The 26,631-nt window shown below is 46.9% G+C and overlaps 1 protein-coding gene and 1 pseudogene across 12 annotated transcripts; one reads left to right on the top strand and one right to left on the bottom strand.

The window, feature by feature from the left end:
• Window positions 1–10,333: 10,333 nt before the first annotated feature.
• On the top strand, window positions 10,334–18,586 carry LOC103635865 (probable peptidyl-tRNA hydrolase 2). Of its 12 annotated transcripts, none has more exons than XR_557666.4 (10): window positions 10,343–10,698; window positions 10,797–11,012; window positions 12,188–12,248; window positions 12,475–12,511; window positions 13,214–13,291; window positions 13,406–13,478; window positions 14,300–14,339; window positions 14,512–14,584; window positions 14,981–16,772; window positions 16,858–18,574. XR_557666.4 is itself a non-coding variant. In XM_008658242.3 (9 exons), the coding sequence occupies exons 1-8, from the start codon at window positions 10,435–10,437 to the stop codon at window positions 14,559–14,561; spliced, it is 819 nt and encodes a 272-aa protein (XP_008656464.1). In that variant the 5' UTR covers window positions 10,343–10,434; the 3' UTR covers window positions 14,562–14,584; window positions 16,858–18,574. The 12 variants fall into 12 exon arrangements, 3 of the variants coding, with proteins under 3 accessions (XP_023156568.1, XP_008656464.1, XP_008656463.1); XR_004852032.1 differs by having other exon boundaries at window positions 14,512–15,950; window positions 16,036–16,096; XR_004852030.1 differs by having other exon boundaries at window positions 14,512–15,950; window positions 16,036–16,772.
• A 725-nt stretch (window positions 18,587–19,311) lies between these two features.
• Window positions 19,312–19,888, bottom strand: LOC103635864 (uncharacterized; annotated as a pseudogene).
• Between the last annotated feature and the right edge of the window lie 6,743 nt (window positions 19,889–26,631).

The raw sequence follows: 26,631 nt of genomic DNA, 5'->3' as shown, positions 1-26,631 counted from the left end.
GCCACAAAAGACACATGTGCATTCAAAGAAAACTGCTCCGGCAGAGTCAGGCGTCGCCCGGAGAAGGAGTCGCGCCCTCGGCTTCGTTCCCACCCTCGGCAAGGTCCGCCCCGGCCTCGAACGACGGCGCAAGCGGGAGGATCTCTGCCTCGAAGGTGGTTGTCAGCACCGCGCTCGGGCCCGCAGTGGCCGCGTTGAGCCTCTGGACTTTGGTCAGGGCGGCTTCATCTTCGTCTGGGAGGCAATACCCCTCGCTGACCCGCTCTAGATCCACGACATAGTGAGAAGCAAGCACGGCGAAGGCCCGCCTGACACCGTGATGTAGCGCCTCGCGGAGTCTGCCACGCGCATGGTCACCCAAGGTCTGCAGGCGACTTTGAGGGGAGCTTCCCGAGGGGACGTCGTCGAAGCCAAAGACCCGGTAGAAAGCCGAGATGGCATCAGACATGGCCGCGCGGTCGACCTCGCTCTGCTCGGCCGCCTAAGCAAGCGCCTTGGTGGACTTATCAAGGGCAGATTTGAGCTCTGCGAACAGCCAAAGCGCAAGACCTCAAACGCAAGTTGAGGAACCGAGCTGAAACAAAAACTTAAAACAGCCAAGACATACCTCCGGCTCGGGCACGCTGCTCCGAGGATGCGGCTTGGGCCACGACTAGGTCTACCGCAAGGGCTCCGTCCCGGCTTTCGGCCTCGGCGGCCCGGCCCCGAGATTGGTCCCGCTCGCCAGTGACCTGGTCAAGCTCCAACTGCCGCCGCTGCACCTCTGCGCGTGCCGCTGCTGCCTCTGCTCCTAGATCGGCACAGAGCAACCGAAGGTCCGCCACCTCGGCGCTCTGCTGGGAGAGGCGCGCGGTAGCCCTGGCAAGCGTGGTCCTCAGGGACCGCAGCGAACCCCAGACGTCGACCTCGTGGCGGATGAACGACGACTTGGCAGCGCTCAAATCCGTCAGATCCTGAAGAAAGGAAGCGGGGCGTCACAAAGAACGCTTTGATCACGAGAAAGGTATGCCTGAAATCATTACCTGGAGGATCTTGGGAACGTCCCTGCAAAAGACCTCCAAGGATGACCGGAGCGACCCCACCGTTGCCTCGGCACACTCACGGAGCTCGTCCCAAGACTGCTCCTCCCGCTCATCGTCAAGAACGAAGAAGGGATCCGAGGCCTCACGGGTCCGGAACCGAAGCAACTGGCGCCGCCCCTCGGTGCTGTGCCGCGCGGGGACAAGGCTGCCGCTCGACGGGACGGGTCGCGGTCCCGCGCCCCCCTCCTCCGAGGCACCAAGTAGCGACGCCTCGGCCATCTCAGCGTCGGCGGCGACGGGTCGTTCCATGGCCAGGACGGCAACGGCCTCGGCAGCGGCCGGCGCCAGCGCCGGCAGCATGTCTGGTGGGCCCGAGGCCACGGCCGCGCCAGCAGCCTCCCCCAGCGCGACGACCGCCTCGACAGAAGAGCCAGCCTCGGAAGCTCGCTCCACGGCAACTGGTGCCGCCTGAGCCCCCCGCTGTGGGGCGTCTTGCGAGGAGGTCAGCTGGCCGGCGAGGCCCGGCGCGGCACCAGCTGCGGAAGCCGACGCCGTCTTGAGGACCTTCCGGGGAGCCAGATCGGTCGGACCGTGACTCTTCTTGCTAAGGAGAAAAGGAAAGTCAGGGTCGGGACATACAAAGGAGGAGCCGGGACGAAGACATCCTAAGGTACTTACCCACTCCGAGCCATGATCAACTGTGCCTGTGGGGAGGTCTCTCGAACCTCGACCCCCGAAGGTACCGCCGAGGTCTGCCTCGCTGCCAGCTTCGGTACCATCCTCGCCTTGGGCGCCCTAGACACCCGAGAGACGGACTGCCCAGGCGCAGCCACGACGACCTGAGGATCGCCCTCCTGCGCAGCCAGCACGGGCGACGGTTCTCGGGGAACAGGCAGCTCAGCCTGACTCCCTGGGGTCACCTCAACTTCCCCAGCCAAGGGGTCAAGTACCCCCTCGGTCTGCCCCCGCTCTTCGGACCGGGACCCCGACGTTCTCGGGGGCTACACCCGGCGGGTGCGCTCGCGCGCACCCACCGGAACAAAATGCAACCGAGAAAGGCCGGTCCCCTTGAAAAAAAGTGCGACAAAAGCCTCCAAGCGAGTATTAACACTCCCTTCGATGCTCGGGGGCTACTGTCGGGGACCATAATTAGGGGTACCCCCAAGACTCCTAATCTCAGCTGGTAACCCCCATCAGCACAAAGCTGCAAAGGCCTGATGGGTGCGATTAAGTCAAGGCTCGGTCCACTCAAGGGACACGATCTCGCCTCGCTCGAGCCCAGCCTCGGGCAAGTGCAGCCGACCCCGGAGGATTTACGTCTCGCCCGAGGACCCCCTCCAGCAACGGACACACCTTCGGTTCGCCCGAGGCCCAGTCTTCGCCAAGAAGCAACCTTGGCCAAGTCGCCACGCCGGCCGACCATATCGCAGGAGCATTTAATGCAAAGGTGGCCTGACACCTTATCCTGACGCGCGCCCTTCAGTCGACAGAGCCGAAGTGACCGCAGTCACTTCGCCGCTCCACTGACCGGCCTGACAAGAGGACAGCGCCGCCTGCGCCGCTCCGACTGCTGTGCCACTCGACAGAGTGAGGCTGACAGCAGCCAAGTCCGGCCTCGGGCGCCATAGGAAACTCCGCATCGCCCGACCCCAGGGCTCGGACTCGGGCTCAGCCCCGGAAGACGACGAACTCCGCATCGCCCGACCCCAGGGCTCGGACTCGGGCTCAGCCCCGGAAGACGACGAACTCCGCATCGCCCGACCCCAGGGCTCGGACTCGGGCTCAGCCCCGGAAGACGACGAACTTCGCATCGCCCGACCCCAGGGCTCGGACTCGGGCTCAGCCCCGGAAGACGACAAACTCCGCATCGCCCGACCCCAGGGCTCGGACTCGGGCTCAGCCCCGGAAGACGACGAACTCCGCCTCGCCCGACCCTAGGGCTCGGACTCGGGCTCGGCCCCGAGAGACGATGAACTTCGCCTCGCCCGACCCCAGGGCTCGGACTCAGCCCTGGCCTCAGCCGACGGTCTCCGCCTCGCCCGACCCAGGGGCTCGGACTCGACCTCGGCCTCGGAAGACAGACTCGACCTTGACCTCGGAGGAGCCTCCACCTCGCCCAACCCAGGGCTCAGACCGACCACGTCACAGGAGGCGCCATCATTACCCTACCCCAAGCCAACTCAGGCTACGGGGAACAAGACCGGCGTCCCATCTGGCTCGCCCCGGTAAACAAGTAATGATGGTGCCCCGCATGCTCCATGACGACGGCGGCTCTCAGCCCCCTTACGGAAGCAAGGAGACGTCAGCAAGGACTCGACGGCCCCGACAACTGTCCTTCCGCCAGGCTCCAGCGCTCCTCCGACGGCCACGGCACCACACGAACAGGGTGCCAAAACCTCTCCGGCTGCCACGACGGCATGTACTTAGGGCACTAGCTCCTCTCTGCTAGACACGTTAGCACACTGCTACATCTCCCAATTGTACATCTGGACCCCCTCCTTACGCCTATAAAAGGAAGGTCCAGGGCCCTCTTACGGAAGGTTGGCCGCGTGGGGGAAGGACGGGACGGCGCTCGCGTGAGCCTCTCGCTCCCTCCCGCATGGACGCTTGTAACCCCCTACTGCAAGCGCACCCGACCTGGGTGCGGGACAAACACGAAGGCCATGGGTTTCCCCTTTTTACGCCTGTCTCCCCCCTTCGCGCTCTGTCTCGCGCCGACCCATCTGGGCTGGGGCACGCGGCGACAATTTACTCGTCGGTCCAGGGACCCCCCGGGGTCGAAACGCCGACACATTTAACGTGTTGATATTTGCTAACTTGCATAGGTTACGCCCGAAGCGGGTGGTAGTGGGTCTGATCCCGCAGCAGGGACTGGATTTGTTGACTCCCTCTTCGCGTTCCCTCCTCCTGGTGGTGGTGGCGGCAGCGGTCAAAGCTCTAACCACCCCAAGTGGTGGTTATCTCTAAACACTTGAATATGTTTCTTAACTCGTTGACTCTTGGTCGTACTTGAACTTATGTCGTACTTATATTTCAATACTATGTCGTACTCGTTGACTCTATGTCGTACTTGAACTTATATTTGAAATGTTTGTGTAAACTATGTTGGTGGATGTTATGTTTGTATGAATGCATGTGTTTGTAATGTGGCTGTTATGTGTGATTTATGTTATGTGTGATATATGTTATGTGTGCAGAAATAATGACCTAGTTTAGTGCTGTTTTTATAGCAGTATAAAGTAATTCTCGTCGGCCCAGTTAATTCCCGTCGGCTATGGTCGAACCGACGAGAATTAATTAATAACTCCCGTCGGTTCCCAGGTCGACAGGTGTTAATAATTAATTCCCGTCAGCCTGGGAACCGACGGGAGTTAGCCGTAATTCCCGTCGGCTAGTTAGTGGCCGATGGGAATTAAATATTCCCGTCAGCCACCGACGGGAATAACCTTATCCCCGACACCTGACGCCTGTCGGCTGACAACCGACGGGAATTACTTATTCCCGTCGGTTTAATGCTTATTCCCGTCGGTTCCTGGCCGACGGGAATTAAGTGTTTTCCTGTAGTGCACGGACATAAAGAATATAGTGTTTGGAGCCTACTAATGTCTGTTGCCGAGACAATCTTCTTGTGCCATGGCGCCCGAGATCTGCGTATCCTTGGCGTGCAGGGGAAGCTTCTTGTAGAAGGGAGGATGAGTATAGCGCGCCACTCGGCACGGGCGCACTGTTTTGCCAGCAGACCTAGCAGGCGCGCCGTGCTGGATGACCTTGACGCCGCCTGCCAGCGGATGGGACAGGACACATTAAGTACTGAGAGGGCACGTCGCCCGTCAGCGCAGTGGCAGGCGGCGCGTCCTTTCTTCAATAAATGCAGGGGCTGCATGACTTCACGCCAAGTTTGGCCCGATAGCTTATGTCATGGGCCACAAGCAGCGGGTCTCCGCTTGAGCGGGAAGTGGAGGACAAGGCCCGGACACGTGTCAGCACCGGACTCCTGCTCACACCAGGGTCCTTCTCGTTCCTGGACCCTGCTGAGGTACGGACCTACCCGAAGGCTCCGGACTTATATGTATAGGGTCCCGGTGTCCTTCTGTGGGGTCCGGACTTACTGGGATGTGTTGTCTTTTCTTGCCACGTGGTGCCCTTTGGCCTGCCCATGCGGTGGGGTCAGGCGCTGTTCCCCGTGTGGCTAGGAGACGTCGCATAGGTGCGGCGTCTTAATGCTGTAGAAGAGGGTACCCCTGATTTAGGGTACCGACAAACATAGTGGTTCTAACATTGTTCACAGATCTTATACATCTCTCTTGTAGTTTCATAAACTACAAGAAAGATATATAAGTTTTGTGAACAAATTTATTTTTATTTTATCATATAAAGAAATGAACAAAATAAAAATTGTACATATTGATGAGTTACACAATTCTATAGTTAAACCTTTTTTCATTTAAATTATTTTACTGCTTCTAAATATGATTTAAAATTTGTTTTTGTCTAGCGTAAAAAAACTCTCGACAAAAAACTTTTTCTGAGTGTAAAAAAATAATCGACAAAAAACTCTTCGTCGAGTGTTTTCTTTTATCGAGCATTTTATGATTGATACTTGATAAATAGTTTTTTATCGAGTGCTCGAAACAAACACTCGCAAAAACTCGTTTTCGGGTAGTTATTATCTGCCTGATGTTGGACCATGCATGCATTTGGATTTGACACAGGTGGGGCTGGTACGGAAATTTGAGCTGAGCTGAGCTATTGTGCTTGCGGACTCGAGAGGGGAGCACCATCATATAAGAGTAGCATCACACATGCTGGGTCATCATAGCATGGTACATCATGCAGTCACATTATCACATGCTTTATTCGTCTACAAAACTGAAATGTACCAAGGTTAATCAAATCTACCATCGTCAGCTGCTAAAGTGTTACTTCCTCCGTTTCGTTTTAGTTGTCGCTGGATAGTACAAAATCAAAACTATCCAACGACAATTAAAAATAAACAGAGGGAGTATGACACATCGCCGCATCATTTTTTTACGTAAGGATAAATAATGTAAAATCATTTCACTTAGAGCCCGTCATCTACCAGAATATCACGGTGAATCACGAGCTGAGAACATCGATACTTGAGTTGTGTATATATATTGAGAGAGCATGCAGCTTCTCTCTCTAGAGCATAGCAGGACCACCGTCAGATGTCCACGGAGAGATTCACACGTCGGTGACTGTGCCACGTCGTGCGTGCTGGGGTCACCTCACCGGAAGGTGCTCACGCACAGGCCCGCCTCGTGCTACCACGTAACCACCACGTGGCCGAGCCCGCCGCTGTTCGCTCTCGGGCTGTTGGATGACGCGAGGTTTGACACGTGGGAGCCATCGGAGTCGGGCTAGCCATAAAATATTGACGGGCAGCCGGTGGACCGGGTTGTGTGACCTGACGTGATGTTCAGCCTTGTATGGTCTCCGATCCCTAGGTGGATTGGCCTTGAAACGTGTACTAGTGGATACAGCTTCTGTTTTTGTTGGGTTTATTTTCATCTTTGCGACTGCGAGGTCGAGAGGCACCAGCACCTTGAGAAACCCACGGCTTGAAATTCAACCTACTCCATTCTTCTTCTTTTGACATCGGTCAGTTCAAATTTGTACTAACAAACATCAAATATAAAAATCGAAGTACTTATAATAAGTGTTATCTGTTGATTTTCACAAATTCTACTTGAGATTGCTACAATATCATTGACATCATTACATATATATCGAATCTATCTCTGTTTATAAAGGTAACATATTAGACGCAACCGTGCAATCAAGACACGAATATAAAGGAAGGATGAACTTTTTAAAAATATTCTTTTTCAAAACAGCCCCTGCCACCTCCATGCTTACAACTTAAGTCTTGGTTGCACGAGTTCCAGTTACATCAATAGATCAGGTTGCACCTAATATATTGTCATTTATAAAATATGGCCCTCAAATCAAGAGTAGGAGGTTCTTATTTTGAACTATGGTTAGAACCAAACCCGACTTACTAGCCAATGTGCACTCTACTTCGACCAATGTGAAAGATTACATAGGATTCCCCATTAGAACACAAGAAAAACATACTCCATAGTTCTAGATACATGATAACATAAGCAACCACACATATATGAGCATTTTTTATATAACGGTGAAAGAATTTCTAGGGTTGGTCTTTTCAACCATCTCTATAAATGAGGTGTTTATTATGGAGGTTGACATTACAAACATCTCCTATAAATCCGTTTGTAGGGATAGTTAGTAACATGACCTACCCTTAGAAATCATTTGCTAAAGGCTAAAACAAAGTCATAAGTACAACTTCTAAATCATGACAGTATTACCAACCACCATTGAAATATATTGTATGGGGTAGTTCATTATCAGAGATAATGACTAAAATTACAAATATATGTGAAGAAACAAAGTGCCTTTAAAATTTGTTCAGTAGTATTTGCATGGGAGCAAGTCAATGTTAGCCCCCACCAAATGTCCGAATTAGGCCAGACAATTTTATTAAAATTATAGTAATATACAGCTTGAAACACATATATTTTTATGTCTCAAAACAATTTACATAGGAAAAACGTTTCTTTTAAATCGAGAGAACAATTACATATCTGTTATATATAAGGACACAATGGGGACGCAGGGAGACAAAAGAGGACGAGGAACGCCCATTGATAGTATGTAGTTAGCTTCTCTTATACTATAATTGGATGCTTAGTAGACTGTTCTATCATATCCACAATAAAAGCTCTACCATACACTTTTCTCAACAATAGTAGGATCCTAGATTTAAGTTGAAGCTGCTCTATGTCGAATCTCATTCCAAAGACTTGGAGTTCTACCAATATGGCCTAGCTCTTTAGACAATAAGTGAGAGACACATGAGTAAATCTTAATAAGTGTGTGGTTGGTTTGTTGTATATGGCTTGGTCAGGCTCGTGGGATGCAGTATCCACGTGTTTATTTGCCTGGTTAGTCTCTATAACCGAGCTCTACAGATGAAAAGATCCTTTCTCGGTTTGACTCCTAAGACACACTGAACCTCTAGAGATAGGCTCTGTTTGTGCAGCCATTAATCTTTCATAATAATGTATTAATATGTAATTAGTGTCCATTAATTGATTTTATTTTTTAAAAAAAAGTGGATTAAGGCTTGAGACTTAACATGGTAAATTATAGATTATTTACAACACTATCACGTGAAAATATAAATAAATTTTTAATAGCTTTTGAGCTCATGGAACAAGTATGCGTGCGAGCAATCAAACATCATTCCTATTGGTTCATGTTGCATACATGCATAAAACCAAACATAAGATATTACATATTCTCAGTCAATCTCCCTAGATACGAGTTAGACTCGACCATATAAGCAACCAATCGCCACCTAAGGTCTTGCTCGGTTATAAGGGATGAAATCCCATCAATCCCATCATGGATTTAACCCAGGTCTAGAATTGGGTGAATCCATACCTCACACCCAATTCTATGGTGGGATTAAATCGATCATTTGATCCATGTATCTCTTAAAACTAATTATTATTTTGATCCATGGTTTCTAATATAATATTGTGCAATATTTTATGGATTTGTTCTACACCTAACGAGACATGGATAGAATTCATGTCTTCCATAGTTTAAAAAAATCTTAAACCCTTAGATTATAATTCATGATGTGTTTGAGCGAATAAAAAAATGAGTAGGTTTGGTTTTTTAAGACATGATTGTGATATGGATTTAATTCTAATCTAGAGCTAGATTGGTGTAAACGAACAAGATCTAAGGCTATGTTTGGATACTATAATATTCACCCCAATACATATAGGTTGAGGTGGAGTCGGGTGTAAACCCTCGTATTGGGATAAATATTGGAGGAGCACCCAAACAAGCGCTAAGGGTATAAGTGGAGATGTCGGTGGCTTTGTGCATTAAGAGTATACAATCATATATTTATAAAAAATCAACGCTAACCTGAAAGGTTAACATGGCAACGACAACGATAAAACGTCAAGAAATCCAAAACTTGCAGTTGATCTTTGTTCAGACCTCAATTCTCTAGCAGGCCAGATATTACATTTTTTTTTTCACCAGACCTGCACTGCACCCACGTTCACCGTGGCCCGGCTTATAAAAGCGAGGCGACGGATCCCACCGGGCACGTGAGTGCGAGCTGGCGGCCCGCGGCCGTGTCAGGCAGGTATCATGGCATGTGAGGCGGGGCGCCGCGGACATGACTCCCCTGCCCGTCCGCGCGCGGAGTCGTGGGCTGCGCACTGCGCTGGAGTCCGGAGGTCAATGTCAATGGAGCGCACGCAGAGCGTGGCCGTGGCGCCGCCCGTCTCGGCCTCTCCGGCTCCACGCCTGCGCTGCGCACGTGTACGTGCGGGGCGATCTCGAGCGCGAGCGCCATGCCGCGATCCCATCACGTCTGCTACGTGCCACCTTGGCTCCGCCGGCAGACCGGCCGTCTGCCACGCCGCGTCGGGCTTGCGCAGTAGCGTGTGCGAGCCGGCGCTTTCGCGTCCGAATCGCCGCTATAATGATTGGTCGAGAACGGAACGGAACGGAACGGAACGGACTACGTGCATGTCGATCGAGATGGCTCGAGAAAACGGGTGCTTCTGATTAGCGATAATAGTGCTTTATTTGGCGCCGATGCGCTGCTGGTTTCCTTGAAGTTTTCTTCGGGTTTTCGGTGAGGTCGTTTCGTTACGTAACGGGTAGTGCACTTGGATATCTTTCAGCGAGCGAGTGCTCTGTTTCCTCGCAGAGGGGTGGTGGTGGTCACAGTGACACTGACGACACAGGACACAACACAGTGTTGTTGACAAAAAAGAAGAGGAGAGATCTGGGTTTGGTCACCGTGCACCGAACTTCGTTCGCTCCCCATGACGCTCAGCTCTGTCTGGCTCTGCGGTCTCCGCCGCTATCTACCTTTTCTTAACGAAGCGACTGATCTGATATCGGTTTCGCGTCTTCTGAAAACTAACCACACAGTACCGCGGAGTTCGAGCAAATTATTAGTCGGTCGGTACGCGCTATGTGCCGAACTTGCTTTCCGCCGGACTGGAATGCCTGCCTGCCCAGAATCAGCAGTATAAGCGTACCAAGCACGTCCAAGCCATTCGACTCCCCGTGCCATTTGATCGGCCGTGCAGTGTTGGCAAAAACCATGCCCTTGCTAATAAGACGACCAGCCGACCTCTCAGGCTACGTGTAGCGCATGCGTTTGGGAGCTGCAATTCCAAGTCGTCATGGGACACATGATGGCTCAAACATAGCGTCAAAAAGAAGTGATATTCGCTTTCTTAAGTAATCGACCTTCACTTGTTTTTTTATTCCGAATCATATTGTACTTGTACCAGCGACTTTTGTAGGGGAAAATGTAGACATGAATGGACCGTATAAGATGAATGTGCTGTTAATTCCGGCCTTTATACTGATGCCCAGCCCAGCCCATGCGGCCCAAGTGCACAAGCAGCACATCCCATCCATTCGACGCAACAGAACTAACACTGGCAGACATCCGGCCCACGCAGCAACACGTTATCGACAAGCACGTCTCCTTCCTTCCCCACCCACTGCTCCACCTCCATCCTCCATGGCTCCTCCGCCGCGGCGAAACCCGCCGCACCAGAACCCCACCCGGAGGAAGGTACGCGCACGCACCGCCCAACGAGCCCCGTCCCCTCCGTCAGCTGCGTTGCGGAACCCTCACTCTCTACTCTCTCTCTCGTCCACTCCTTGTCGCAGGGCGAGGAGCCGTGGCTCGCCGCGAGCCTCCGCCCGGCGAACTTCCTCCCGGGCCTCGCCATCGGGTTCCTCCTAGGCCTCCTCCTCGACTTGTCCTCGTCGTGGAGGCCCAAGTCCAGCCCCGCGCCGGCTCCGGCCGCCGCACCCGCGCGGGCCTCCAGCTCCAAGCGGGCGTCGGGGACCTCGTTTGCCTCGGGCGGCGAGGAGCTTAAGATGGTATGTTAAGCTGCGAGTGTGCGGTGTGCTGGGATCCCTTCGCTGCTATGTAGTATATGTACCGCCTACCTCTGATTAACACTGGAATATCACCGTTTGGAGAAAATTGGAATTATGTCATTATCAAACTAAGGATTCGCTCGAATGCCATTATGAGAACACGTTTCGTTATTACGCTATTCTCAAACACTGACTTACAGATAAAATGCCATTTAGGGGGTTATTTGACAAAATATCAACTGATCGGACTATTTTACCCCTAAACTAAACTGTTGCTTGTTCTCTGTCTCCAGTCGCTCGTTCGTTTTCTCCTAATGGCATTCTCTGTCTCCAGTGCTAATGCATCAACTGATCGGGTATGATTACAGCTGGAAAAATTCAGAGCTTATGCTCCTTAAATTGAACCCAAGAGCAGATGCATTAGCACTGCCAGTAATATAGAAAAATTCCTAATTCCTGCGACCATGCCAACAATCATTACCTTACTGGAACAGCCAGGAGGCTCTTCACACCATTCTGACCAAGTTCTACTAAAACTTCATCAGTATATGGCTTCAACCATTGAACTGGTCCCACCCGACTCTGCATGTAAAAGAAATGTTAACACTAGTAAACTGACCAGAAAACTGGTAACTCAGAAGTTGTTGCTGTCCGTCAGGATGTTGAGCCGTGCGCTGTGAGACGTCCAGAGAGCAGAGAGGAGGAGACAGAACGAGCGAGAGGAGACAGAGAGAACAAAGCGTTTTGAGCGTGGTAAGCACATGACGCTGACCGAGGCACGGCGGGGCCGAGAACAAAGAGGAGACAGAGAACGAGCGACTGGAGACAGAGAACGAGCAACAGTTTAGTTTAGGGGTAAAACAGTCCGATCAGTTGATATTTTGTCAAATAACTCCCTAAATGGCATTTTATCTGTAAGCCAGTGTTTGAGAATGGCGTAATAACGAAGCGTGTTCTCATAATGGCATTCGAGCGAATCCTTAGTTTGATAAGGCATAATTCCAATTTTCTCCACCGTTTGCCGGTTGTGCTTTATCGCGTTCGATATAGCTCCGTTGCGAGGGTGTACGACGTTGGTCTTCTGATTTTTTTTTTGTTTCAAGTATTGCTGCTCTCTTTGAACTTCACAACTCTGGAGATGAGCTCGCTCTCAGTAATGCCAATGCGAACTGCAGGTTTTAGTGGTGCGTCAGGACCTCAAGATGGGGGCTGGTAAAATAGCTTCCCAATGTGCCCGTAAGTTCATCTCCAAGGGGAAGCTTGCTGTTGGTTCGGTGCACCCCCCTCTTTTCCTTTGAATCATCCATAGGCTTCTTTTTTTTTACTTAGCTAAAAATTGTATAACCTGTGTGATTTCCTAATCTGCAACCACCAAATCTTAGCCAGATCGGCACTGAACTTTTGCTATATGTACTGAACTTTTGAGCCAACTAACGCCTCATTCATTGCTAATCTCTTGCAGATGCAGCGACTGGCTTGTACGCAGAATTGTTGTCAAGGTGTTAATGCGGTTTGCACTGTTTCTTCATTAGGTAGTTTTAGTTGAAGGATGGCTGATGTATATTTTCTCTTTATAGAGATACTGTACCCTATGTAGGCTCAATTTGCGTAGATACAGAGATGCTGGTACTCATTGATTGATTTTGAATAAATGCTGTTATACTAATCAAAATAATATCGAGTGTATTTCTGCATGGGTACTGGGACCTGTCTTTATTGGATTGAAGGCTCACAAACCATTTTATCTTGTCTGAGTAGCTGCTGAGTTTTAACCACTGAAGAGTGCACTATTTGTGTTGTCCGTACGGCCTTAAGTCCTTAACTATCTTATCACCAATCTGTGGAGTCCTCGGACTCCCAGAGCTATGGCCTTAACTATTCCATCACCCATCTCCAGAGCTAAGGCCTTAACACTATCGCACCATCCATATGTGATCTTAAATACAGTATTGACTCCTTTTTTTTTTCATTATGTTGTAGTCCTTCATACAAAAAGGTAACTTTTCAAACAACTAGTGAGTGGTGGATGTAGACTGTATTGAGATTAAATGGATGGAAAGTGCAGGTTTCAGTAATCTTATTTTTCCACCCTTATTTTTTTTCCTGTGAAGCTTGTGTCAATGAGCTATTTAGCTACCTTGTGTTATCAGTAGTTTGTGAAAACCGAGGCACCCCAGACTCATTTGGCATATCTTCTGCAGCAATCGGGGTTTACTTAGACAATGGGAGCAACTTGGACAAGCTAAGATTGTTTTGACATGCAAGAATCAACAGGAAATGTTAGTCCTTGCTCTCATAATATCTAAGTTTCCATTGCTTGGTGCCTTGATGGGCAATGTGTAAATTTGCATTTTACTTTATAAGCACGTTTTCCCCCCGTGGTCTATTATCAGGAACAGGCTAAAGGAAACTGCAGAACATAGAGGTATTCCTACATTTATTGTAGCTGATGCAGGCCGCACACAGGTTAGTTTCATGCTTATGCCGATCTACCTACTTTGATATGTAAAACTAGCCCTCCTGGCAGCCTTCACCAAAATCAAGAAAACAATATCCTTCTAAATTTCGGGCGCTTTAACATGTCTAAGTGATTCTTAATTTAAAATTTAGTATTTGATTTATTGTAGTTTGGGCAATTTTTTTGTTAAAATGATATACTTCAGCTATACTATAAATGTTTGATAATATCATGCTGCCCGTGCCGGGCCATCTATTGTGCATAGAATTTAGAAATGACACACCATAAAGTCATCACACGGCACTTAAGCACAAAAATAGTCAAGTATCTGGAATGAAAAGCCCTGCTGGGAACTAAAACTTGACCTGCGGGGGGTAAGACAGCCCCCGGGCATTGTATTAAGAAGAAGACCTTCTCACACAGGTCAAGAAAACCCCCGAACCCCTGCCCCACCCATACACAGCGGCATCGAAGCCCATGTGAGAACGACCACGACCGGGGCTGAGCCTTAGACCTGTGCTTTGGCGTGGGACAGACGAGGGGATTTTTTTAACCACAGCCTGAAAATTCGCTCCCACGGGGAGTCGAACCCAGGACCTGAGGAGTGCTACTCAGACCACCTAACCAACTCGGTCAAGTTTTAGTTCCCAGCAGGGCTTTTCATTCCAGATACTTGACTATTTTTGTGCTTAAGTGCCGTGTGATGACTTTATGGTGTGTCATTTCTAAATTCTATGCACAATAGATGGCCCGGCACGGGCAGCATGATATTATCAAACATTTATAGTATTATTTAGTTTTTGTCCTCATTGATTCCTTCCTTGTATAGGTGCTGGCTGGATCCAAAACAGTTCTTGCAATAGGACCAGGTTAGATTCTCAATCAGAAGTTCAGAACTTAATGTTTTTATCTCTGCGTATATATTTGAATTTGCAAGTTGAATTGTATTGGAATTCGTTAACACTATATATTTCCCTCTGTTTGTCAATGCAACAAGAGTTTTTCATGACTTGAGAATTTTCCTTGCAATTACCTGTGCAGGGAGGAAAGCTGACATCGATTCAGTTACTGGGAAACTGCGTTTGCTGTGATCTTCAGCTGCCTCTCGGAGATGGTCAACCTCTGTTCTACTGATTTCTTCATATGGTTGTTTTACTGTCTTGCCAACGCCAACATATCTGGTTATTAACTGGACATTACAAGATTCATGATAGTCACTAATTTGAGAGCCCTTATTTCAAAATCATAGTAGGAAAAAATACTTGATTATGCAAATCAGCAAATCCCATCTTAAGCAATCAGTGTATGTTTTGCAACCACTTAAGAGCTTGTTCGGTTATTCCCAATACACATGGATTGGATGGGATTGGAAAAAATTGAGAAGAAGTTTGACTTGTTTGGGATTCAAACCCATCCAATCCCACTCAATCCACATGGATTGAGAGCTAACCGAACAAGCCCTAATGTGGATAATTACTGCTAAAATAGGTTGCGTTTTCTCTCTCTACAGAGTACTGTCTTCCCAGTTGAAGAGCCCTGCGCCCCGTTTAGCATCAGAAACAGTTGCCTGTCGTTGTAGCCGTTTGAAGGTTAACCTGATGTTTATTCGTGAAGTTGTAAGTTTTAGGTGGCCCATTTGAGATGCCATGGCATACAAGAGATTTCTTGTTGAGACAATCCTCATTATGCCATAAAAAATTATATCATCCCTTGTGTGTCACTAGCTCTATATATCATACAACCAAAAATATCTTGCGTTCCAACTATTTATAGTAAATTTCTATATGAAAATCCATGAGCTACTATAATCTTATTTTATTGAAAACCAAACATTCAAAAAAAATAGAATGAAGCTACTCTATTCTTTCTCACTTCAATCAAACACACCCTTAGTTATCTATCCAAGAGCTACTATAATCTTATTTTATTGAAAACCAAACATTCAAAAAAAAAAAAGAATGAAGCTACTCTATTCTTTCTCACTTCAATCAAACACACCCTTAGTTATCTTGACCAGGACGGACTCGACCGGCTAGCCGTAGCGAGGCACCTTACCTGCAATGCTAAGAACATAGAGTCCACTATACAGTACGAATTCCTATGCCTCTTTCTGCCACGGTAAAATAGAGGAATTTGTCAAAATAGGTCGTTCTAAACTGCCGCTCTGCAAAATACGCCCGCGCTAGCTCAGATCGTAAAAATGGGTCGCTCAAGCGCTGCCACTCGCCAGGAGAGGTCACGACAGCTTCTGGTGTACCTGGCAGGTGGGCCCAGTTGCTCCCTGCCCATTTTGCCCTTACGGCCGTTCACAACGCCGTCTTCTCCCTCCATTAACCGAAGCATATCGAGCTCTCAGTGTCCGCTCTCTGCTGCTCTCTGGCTCTGGAACGCCGCTCTCCTCGCGCTCTCAGTGTCCGCCGCCATCGATCTGCACGGCCTGGCCGGCGACGGCGACGACTACCCCCACTCCTCCTCTGCAGGTGATCTCCCCCCTTCCCTCTTCCCCTGTTCGCTGACATATCCGCTACCCTCTGTAACGTTTACGTACCCAGTTGGTTCATCCAGGGGGTCGTGCAAGCCATTGGAATAGAACTGCGAAGACGTCTGCCACTCCTCCCCTTTGCAGGTAACTTTTGCCCACCCCACCCCTCTGTCGCGGCGTCGCGGTGCTCAATCCGGGCGGCTCCCAAGTTCTATCGCCGCTGCGGCAGCGCCATATATTCAAAATATGTTTGACCATTATGTGTAATAATTTGTGCTAACACTAGATATAGGTGGTGACAATTTCGTGCTCGCATCATGGATGGTAATGATGATGGCACCATGTCTATTGACTGGAATAGCTTTATTATTGAGAATGCTGAAAATAAGGATAATTGGGAGACGGGTGATATGTTTAGAATCTGTGATGAGGATGAGATGTATGTGTTCTTGGGACTTGGAGATGAGGATGAGGAGATAAATCGAACCCACCCGGAACCAAGCAACTTTGCATCTCATTTTACATCGGAAAGTAATAGTTTTGATCCAAGCGATGTAGATGCTGCATGCCAGTTGATGATGAAAATCCAGAAATGGTCAATATATTGCACGATGTTGACCACCCTGATCTGAAGTTGGGTACTCTTTATCCATCGATGAAAGAGTTTAGGCTAGCTGTGAGGCAATATGCTATAAATGAGGAGTTTGAGCTTGGCATAACAAAGTCGGATAGAAATAGATATAGAGTGTACTGCAAAGGGAATGATTGCACATGCCCTTGGAAACTGAATGGTTCTACAAGGCCAGATTCTAGTGTTATGGTACTAACCTTTCTTCTATTTCTCTCCAATTGTATATTTTTGTTCACAAAAGTTGGTGTTACTTACATCCTTTTTTGTTTTGTAGGTTACCGTCCTAGTGAATGAGCATAAATGTGCTTCAAGCAGCCGGATTAGTTATGGGAATGCCAATCAAGCATGGGTAGCACAGAAGGCCTTGCCTTTACTAAGAAATGAGCCTTCACTTGGTGCTAAGACTTTGCAAAAGAGGTTACAAGACACATACAACTGTAGGGTCAGTTATGATGTGACATGGAAAGAAATGCAAGAAGCTCTAAAAGAGATGCATGGCAATTAGGATGATAGTTTCAGTATGTTGTACAGGTGGAAGGAAGAAGTTTTGATAAAAGCCCCTCATAGTGTGGTGGAGATAGACACCCAAGTTGTAGATGAAAATGTCTACTTCCATAGATTTTTCTGTGCACTTGAGCCTTGTATAGAAGGGTTTCGTGCTGCTTGTAGGCCTTACCTTAGTGTGGATTCAACTGCACTCAATGGTAGATGGAATGGTCACCTAGCAGCTGCAACAGCGTTAGATGGACACAATTGGATGTACCCGGTTGCGTTTGGGTCATGGAGTCTGAGAGCAAGGATAATTGGGTTTGGTTTATGACACAGCTTCGAAGGGCCATAGGGAATATGGAGAAACTAGCTATTTGTACTGATGCCGGCAAAGGTTTGATGACTGCTGTGGAACTACTTTTCCCACAAGCTGATAAGAGAGAATGTTTCAGACATTTGATGCAAAATTTCATCAAAAGATTCCATGACAATAGTTACAGAGGAATGTATCCTGCTGCAAGAGCATATAGACAAGCTGAATTTGATAGACATATTGGGCCCATTTTGCATTCTGACCCTGAAGTGATTACCTGGCTAAATAGAGATCACAAGTTCAAGTGGATGAGGAGTACTTTTGATCCAGATATCAAATGCGACTACATCAACAACAATTTAGCAGAGTGTTTCAACAACTGGGTCAAAGACCACAAAGACCTACCAGTAGTTCAACTAGCAGACAAGATTAGAGAGCTTATTCTGGTCTTATGGGAGAAAAGGAGGAGAATTGGTGGCAAACTATGTGGAACTATCTTGCCAGCTATAGTACATCAATTGAATATAAGGTCTAGAGGACTTGGTCATTTAAAAGTTTTAAATGCTGGAAATGGTCATGCTGAGGTTTTTGATAATAGCCCCAAACAAGAAAGACATATTGTTGATCTAGGAGCGCAAGAGTGCTCATGTCTGGAGTGGCAGCACACTGGGAAACCTTGTGACCATGCCATAGTTGTCATCACTAGTTTTAGAAGTGAAAAGATCGAAAACTATGTTCATGATTTTTATTCAGTACAAAAGTTTAGATAAGCATACTGTAGAGTCATCTATCCTATAAGGGATCGTTCACAGTGGCCTAAAGTTGATATGGTCCCTGTTGTAAAAGGACCTTTAGCAAAACGAGGTGTTGGTAGGCAAAGAAAATTACGAATGAAAGGTTGTCTGGAAGGTGGGAGTAAACCTAAGACAACCAATAAAGAAGGTGTCAGGCAAATGAAAAGAGGCCCTATACGATGCAAAAAATGTGGAGAGCTTGGTCATAGACAAACAAGTTATAAGTGCCCACTAAATGGTACCCAAAAAAGGAATAGGAAACTATGTAAGATTTGAAATATGTTGTGTGAACTATGTGTTATTTGAGACCATGTGAAGTGTAAGACCATGTGAAATATGTTGTGTCAACTATGCTTGTAGGCCTTATTTGAGACCAACAATTTGTTCATTTGTTATCTGTTTTTTGATCTGCTGAGCTGTTCATTTATTAATAACTGAGCTATTTGTAAATCTGTTCATTTGGGAGATGAGCCTGTTTGGAGCAAGTCCAACAACAGGCGTCCTTGAATTTACAGTGGCCAGTTATCAGATCGACTGTCAGTTAACACATCTCCAAACAGCTTGGCCAGTTATCAGATCGACTGTCAATCTGTTAACAACTTGGCCAGTTATCAGATCGACTGTCAATCTGTTAACAACTTGGCCAGTTCTGTCAGCACTTGAAATTCAAGGACGCCTGTTGAGCACTTGGCCAGTTCTGGCTGTCATCTCCAAACAGCTGGACAGTTCTCCAAACAATTTACAAACAGGCTCAGCTCAAGTGCACACCGAGACGAACAGCCAGCACTTGAAATCTAAGCAGCAGCAGCTCAGGTGCTAACAACTGGGAATGCAGCTCAAGTGCTGGCTGTTGGCGTTAACAACTGGGAATGCAGCTCAAGTGTTGGCTGTCCTTGAATTTACACTGTTGTCATCTCCAAACAGCTGGCTGTCCTCAGCTGCTCTAGTTGTTAGCACCAGAACTGGACTAACAATCTGTTGGTATGCACAGCAGCAGCAGCCAGAATTAGAGCAGCAGCAGCACAGGTGCTGGACCAACAATGAACACCCAACACCAAGCAGTGGCACTCCCTCAAGCTATACCACCAGGCCGAACACAGTTAGTGGAGTTAACAAATTATACTGAACAATAAACACTGAATTTCAGTTCACCATTAAACCCAGAACTAGAGTTCACATAGACATCCAAAATACCATTACACAAGACACCATTCAGTCAGTTCACCATTACATCCACACATCCAGAATTACAGTTCATATACACATCCAAAATACCATTACACCCAAACATCCAGAATTTCACAACACCATAAACTCTGAGCCTAGTCGGAGTAGCTAGGCATCTGGTCCGAGTTGTAATCAACGCCCCAAAACTTCTCAATGTGCTCTTCAAGGGATAGGAAGCAGTCCGAATCAGGAGAAGGAAGTGGGCTTTCAATCATCTGTGAAGCCACCTTCTCGTCATGCTTCAATTGTTCCTCCTTAACAGTTGCATCCAATTCCTCTTGGCAAAAAAGGGAGTCCTGGTCCAATCCTTCGGCGGCGAATTCAAGTGCTTCACGAAGTTCTTTGACCTCAAATGCAGTCAATCCTTTACCCAATATTAGCTTCTCATTGCAAATACGATAGATATGCTTGGCATGATCCTGCATCAAGATGATTGCTTTATCTGCGATTTTCGTGCTCTTCGACATCCCTGCATCCATTAGTACACGGCGAGGAGCAGATAAAATATCACCACTGCAGCTAAACACTATACCTCTAAACCCTAACCCTAAAACCAAAAAATACAGGGTGCACAACCATGCCTAAGCGTCGATTAGGGTAGGGGAAAGGTTACTCACTGAGGGAAGGGGGAAGGTTACCTGCGAGGAGACTGGTGGACGACGTGCCTCCTAATCGCCGTGTACGTCTCCCACGACCGCCGACAGAGGAGGAGGAGAAGGAGTGCTCGGCGTCCAGAGAAGAAGAACAGACGACGTGGAGTTAAACCGTAAGGGCATAATAGGTACAAGCGTACTGGGGCCCACCTGCCAGGTACGCCAGAAGCTGCCGTGACCTCTCCTGGCGAGTGACAGCGCTTGAGCGACCCATTTTTACGATCTGAGCTAGCGCGAGCGTATTTTGCAGAGCGGCAGTTTAGAACGACCTATTTTGACAAATTCCTCCGGTAAAATAGGGGCGGACACAGAGTTACTTTATGTCTCTCTCCGTCGTACAGGCACCATGTGACAAACACCATGCCACATCATGCACAGGACAAAATATTATATACGATAGTTGGTATAGAGTTAGGATATAGAGTAAATATAACTGTGGAGAGTAATGAATTTTACTGACAATGACAAAATATTTCTTTTAGGATAGAAGTTTAGAGTTATATGGGTATGGATAGCCTTACACTACAGTAACGAAACCCATTTTCGGTGACTAGAAACCACCAAAAATAAGTCTTATGCTGCCAAAATAAGTTATTTTCAGTGGCATAAGGGCTATTTTCGGTGGTTCTTAGCCGCAAAAAAGCCAAAATAAGCTATTATTTTTAGCGGTCAGACCCAGGCCACCGAAAACGACACCCGCTGAAAGCTAACTCGGCTATTTTCGATGGCCTGCGTCCTGACCGCCGAAAATAAGGTTATTTCGGCGGCTAAGGTCCGCGGCTGCCGAAAATAGTGCCTTATTTTCGACGGTCAGGATGCAGCCACCGAAAATAACCCTATCCACCGAAAATGGTCTGCAATGCTGTTGTGTTAGTCACCCTAAGATAGGTCTTCCTAACCCCTACACTTTTGATAAGACTTCGCGACACCATAGACCAGAGGTACTATGAACTATGAACCTTTAGAGAAGGTTGTGTATTTATAATCCTCTGATTGTTCGATGTACAACTATAGGAAATGTTTGTGCATTTTTTATTCTCTAGTCGTCGTACGACTACTAACTAAGGTGTTCGTTGAATGAAGGCAGATATGAAAGGATCACGATGCCCAAGAGAGAGTGAATTGGGCTTCTCTAAAATTCATGCAAAATATTAAACCTTAATCAAGAGTCCAACTTCACCCAACTACTTAGCTAAATCACAAAAACTAGAAAACGGTAAGCAACCCTAAGTCATCATGGAATATACTAGAAACACAAATACACAAATTAAATTACCCAAAGTAAATGCAGAATGTAAAATGGGGGCAAGAAGACTCCTCCAAATTTTTCTCGAGGCATTGGAGAGTCAGCACTCTCCACTAGTCCTCGTTGGAGCACCCGCGCAAGATTATCCTCGCAAGGACCAAGTGCTCACGGCGCGATGGATCCCTCACAACCACGTACAATCACAGAGTCGGGTCACCAACGAAGCCTCTGGGGTGATCACCGAGCTCCAATCGTCATCGATTCGTCTAGTTGATGCTGATCACCAAGAGTAATAAATCATAGACTTTCACTTGACCAAGAGAAGCCTAATGCATGCGGTGTGTGCTCTAGGTTGCTCTCATGTGCACTAATGAGGTCCTAACATGAGATTATGATTTTGTTAATCACCTCACTAGGCTTTGTGTACTTAGCAATGAATGCTTGTTAGTTGGGACAGTAAGACAATGAATATTGTTGGTGGAAGGGTATAAATAGTCCAACCACCCCAAACTAGTCGTTACTGCACTGTTCTGCGTGGTACCACCGAACAGTCCGGTGCCCCCACAACACCAACCCTTCTTTCTTCCTTGTGTTTTCTAGACCGATTTTGATTCCAACTTGTGAGTGAGATCTTGAGTGACACCTAACACTAATTTCAAGTGTGTGCATGCACCAACACTACACTAGATATCTCTTGGTCAGACTACTCATCCACAACCCCTCTTATAGTATTGCTAAAATAAAAATAAAAGTCCTAACTTTATATTAAGTGTCCCACAACTCCTTCGACGCTTAGAATAAGATCTTCATCTTTTGATTCGCCTTTTTCTAGCCGTCGCTTCAAGTTCTCATCTGAGGGACTGTTTTCACCTATTAGAGCGCAAATTCCTGCATTGTGACTTAACTTATCATTTGCTCTACAAAATACACGTTAGTCATAAATAATCTTATGTTGCCATTAATCCCTAAAACCAACTAGGAGCTTAGATGCTTTCAGATATGATACAAAGGATTTTGAAGATGCCCTTTTTCGATTGCTTGGCTCACCAAAGGGCAACAAGAACTAGCGGTTCACGACGAGCCTCGCCTCGTGTCGTGTAAGAAAGTCAAAAGAGCCAAAGAATACATGAGCAGAAGAAAAGAACTATGAGGCAAAACCACATGTACGACTTCGGGAGATGTACCTTGCGACAAGGCTCTAGATGTCTGCAAGACCTATTTGTCCCCTAGTCTAATCAGACCAAAAATGATAAAGGCTTGCGAGCGGACGCGCCAGCCACAACAACCTTCAGGATCATAGGAGATGACTTTCGACCACATGCGAGAAATGACATATCCCATCAAAATTTGCCATGTAACAACGACTCTCGCTCCCTCGACTATATAAAGGGAATATGAGACTCATGTAGGAGGGAGACTCTCAAACCAACTTAGCCTAAACTCTTTTCACACGAGCACGAGAGGCCAGCGCTCTGTCTTGTAACATTCGAAATAAAGCAATAAACACTTCAGCACTATACTAGACATAAGAGACTTTTTTGAACTAGTCTAAGACCCTCTCTCAAGCTCACAAAGCAAGGCTTTCAAGAGGTAACCCACAAAAACTCCTCTAAACTATAAATTTATTTATTGTGGGAATGAAATCATGACAGTAATAGAGCCAAAGGTCTTAAATTTGAATTTTGGTTAATATAGTTAAATTAAATAATTACTGCTCGGTTCTATTCTATATGTAACATTTATGGTCCGTTTGGTAGGGCTCTAGCTTGCTAAAAACAACTCTAGCTCTGGCTTTTCTGAAAAGCAGTTTTTTAGAGCTAAAGTTATTTCGCAAATTGTTTGTCAGAAAAGGATTATAGTAGAGACAGAGTCATTTCCCTGTATTAAAGTGCTAAAGCTAAAGCCAGAGCCACTGAGAGATGAAAATGATCGAAAACAATATTTATTTGATAATCAATTTTTTTAATTATTTTTTCTTTAAATCTACAATACAAATTTGTATTCTTGTTTTTAACATTGAGCTTATAAAGATTCATAAAAGTTAAACCTTAAATTTATCCTAGATTTTCTCAAATGATAGATATAAACTTCGATATGGATTCAGAAACAATTTTGGTAATTTTTAAATTTTTTGTTGTTGTAGGGAGCAAATAATACATAAAACAAATTATGCAATATTTTATTCTTATTTGTAATAATGTGCTTGATAACATAAGAAAAGTTCAACATCGAATTGTATAATATCTATTTTAAAATATTAAATTTGTTCTAACACTTCGGATATGTGAAGCTATTATTTATAGCCTTTTCTTTGTCTTTGTAGTAAAAAATGGCTCTGACTTTTAGATAGTTTTCACGGCAAGCCGTTTTAAAGGGCTTTGGTTTTTTTGCCAGAGAAAAACTAGAGCTGAAGCTTGCTAAAGGAGCTCTTAAGGCTGTCTATAGCAACGTTCTTTAAATTTCATCCCTAAAAAATATTTAGTATTTTTTATAGTACACTCTAAAAATATTACGTCATCTATATATATCTTTATTATCTTCAGCAGCGTCCTCTAAATTGTATCATCTATATCCTATAAATTTCTGAGCACATATTTTTTTGACAAAATTTTAATGGATCCACAGTTGGCAAATTGTTTTTATTCATATCTCTACTATATTTAAAGCACCAGTTTAATGGTCGTCCCGCGTCATCTTTTTACAAATAACCCTTCACAGCTATTTCAAACTAATCCGCTGCACGTCTATAGATGGCCAAACGGCGAGCGGCATGGGCCAGATGCCCATGGGCCACAGCGTAACTCATGTACGTCTATAGATGGCCATTTGACACTAACACGATGGGCCAGCCCAGGCACGGCACGAAAAAGCACGGTCCAGGCACGACCCGGCCCGGTTAGTATAGTGCCAGTGCCTGGCACGACACGGCTATAGTGCCGTGCCTGGGCCACTATCTCAACCCGTAGTGCTGGCACGGGCACGACACAGTTACATTTTTTATTTTAAAAATAGTAGTTTACATATATTAATATATTAAGTATAAGAATTCAACATATAACACAGTAAAACTGCAGCTGCACTGGTTAGATGAATACGTTTAAGCCTCTTATGCTCTAGGTTGTGATTTTGAGCCCCCACAACTACACATTTTTTGCTAAATTATACAATATACACAGATGTGCCATAGTGCCACCGGGCCGGCCCGACACGACTAGTAGGCTGACGGGCCGTGCCTAGGCCGCGGCAGCGGCACACCCGCCCATCTGGCACGGCACGCTTCGCTAGCCGGGCCTGGCGGGCCGTGCTGGCCCGTTTTGCCATCTATAGGTACGTCATGCCGACCTGCTGACCGTGTCGGGCCGGCCCGTTAGCCCGTCGGACCATTTGATTAAATCAGCGTAAAATGTTAAAAAATGGTGCAGGAGATGGGGTTCAAACCTATGCCCTGATGGAAGAAGGACGGGAGACACTGGATGAAGCTGTCTAACCAGTAAAATTATATATATGTATATACGTGAAAGGGAAATAGGCTTACACCTTTTTCCTAATGGATTTTGGTGGTTGAATTGCCTAACACAAATAATTGGACTAACTAGTTTGCTCTAGATTATAAATTTTACAGGTGCCAAAGGTTCACAACAAACCAATAAAAAGACCAAGAAAGAGTTCAAATAAAAAGAGCAAAAGACAACCGAAGTGTGCCCTGGTCTGGCGCACCAGACTGTCCGGTGTGCCACCGGACAATGTCCGGTGCACCAGGAAACCCAACTCCGAACTGCTCACCTTCGGGAATTCTGGGAGCTGCACCGCTATAATTCACCGGACTGTCCGGTGTAGCACCGGACTGTCCGGTGCGCCAGCGGAGTAACGGCTACACAGCGCCAACGGTCGTCTGCAAGAACAATAAATGTGCTACAGTGCGCGCGTGCGCGCGCAGAAGTCAGGACAGGCGCCAGAAGGCGCACCGGACAGTGAACAGTGACTGTTCGGTGGCCCAGCTGTCAGAAGCTCCAACGGTCAGAACCCAACGACCGGGTGACGTGGCTGGCGCACCAGACAGTGTCCGGTGGCGCACCGGACTGTCCGGTGCGCCATGCGACAGCAGCCTCCACCAACGACTCCTTTGGTGGTTGGGGCTATAAATATCCCAACCACCCACCATTCATGGCATCCAAGTTTTCAGCCTTCACACCTCATACAAGAGCTATAGCATTCAATACAAGACACAACCAAAGAGATCAAATCCTCTCCCAAGTCCAAAAACAATTCCAATCAAATAGTGACTAGTGAGAGAGATACTTGTGTTCATTTGAGCTCTTGCGCTTGGATTGCTTTTCTTCTTCATTCTTGTGGGACTTAGTGTCCCATTTGATTGAGAAGAGAAGCTCACTCGATCTAAGTGACCGTTTGAGAGAGGGAAAGGGTTGAAAGAGACCCGGTCTTTGTGACCACCTCAACGGGGAGTAGGTTTGCAAGAACCGAACCTCGGTAAAATAAATCACCGTGTCATCCGCCTTATTTACTTGTGATTTGTTTTTGCCCTCTCTTTCGGACTCGTTTATAATTCTAACGCTAACCCCGGCTTGTAGTTGTGCTTAAAGTTTGTAAATTTCAGATTCGCCCTATTCACCCCTCCTCTAGGCGACTTTCAATTGGTATCGAAGCTCGGTACTTCATTAGAGCTTAACCGCTCGAAGTGATGTCGGGAGATCACGCCAAGAAGGAAATGGTGACCGGCGAGAAGCCCGCCACAAGCCATGGGAAGGCTCCATCCGGGGAGTCCGGCAACAAGGGGAAGGGATCCCCTTCACACGACAAGTCGCGTCGGAGCGGCGAAAAGAAAAAGAAGATAAAGAAGGTAGTCTACTACGAGACCGACTCTTCATCGCCATCCACCTCCGGCTCCGACACGCCGTCCGTCACTTCTAAGCGCCATGAGCGCAAGAAGTTTAGTAAGATTCCCCTACGCTATCCTCGCATTTTCAAACGTACTCCTTTACTTTCCGTCCCATTAGGCAAACCACCCATGTTTGATGGTGAAGATTATAATATGTGGAGTGACAAAATGAGGCACCATCTAACCTCACTCCATACTAGTATTTGGGATGTTGTTGAGATTGGAGGACAGGTACCATCGCTGGGAGATGAAGACTATGACTCGGACGAAGTTGCCCACATCCGACACTTCAACTCCCAAGCCACCACTATACTCCTCGCCTCTCTAAGTCGAGAGGAGTATAATAAGGTGCAAGGGTTGAAGAGCGCCAAAGAGATTTGGGACGTGCTTAAAACCGCGTACGAAGGAGACGAGGTGACCAAGATCACC

This window comes from Zea mays, chromosome 8 (genome assembly GCF_902167145.1).
Source record: "Zea mays cultivar B73 chromosome 8, Zm-B73-REFERENCE-NAM-5.0, whole genome shotgun sequence".
In the NCBI taxonomy this organism is placed as follows: Eukaryota; Viridiplantae; Streptophyta; class Magnoliopsida; order Poales; family Poaceae; genus Zea; species Zea mays.
Note: the sequence above shows the minus strand (reverse complement) of the source record. Positions and strands in the feature narration are given on the sequence as shown.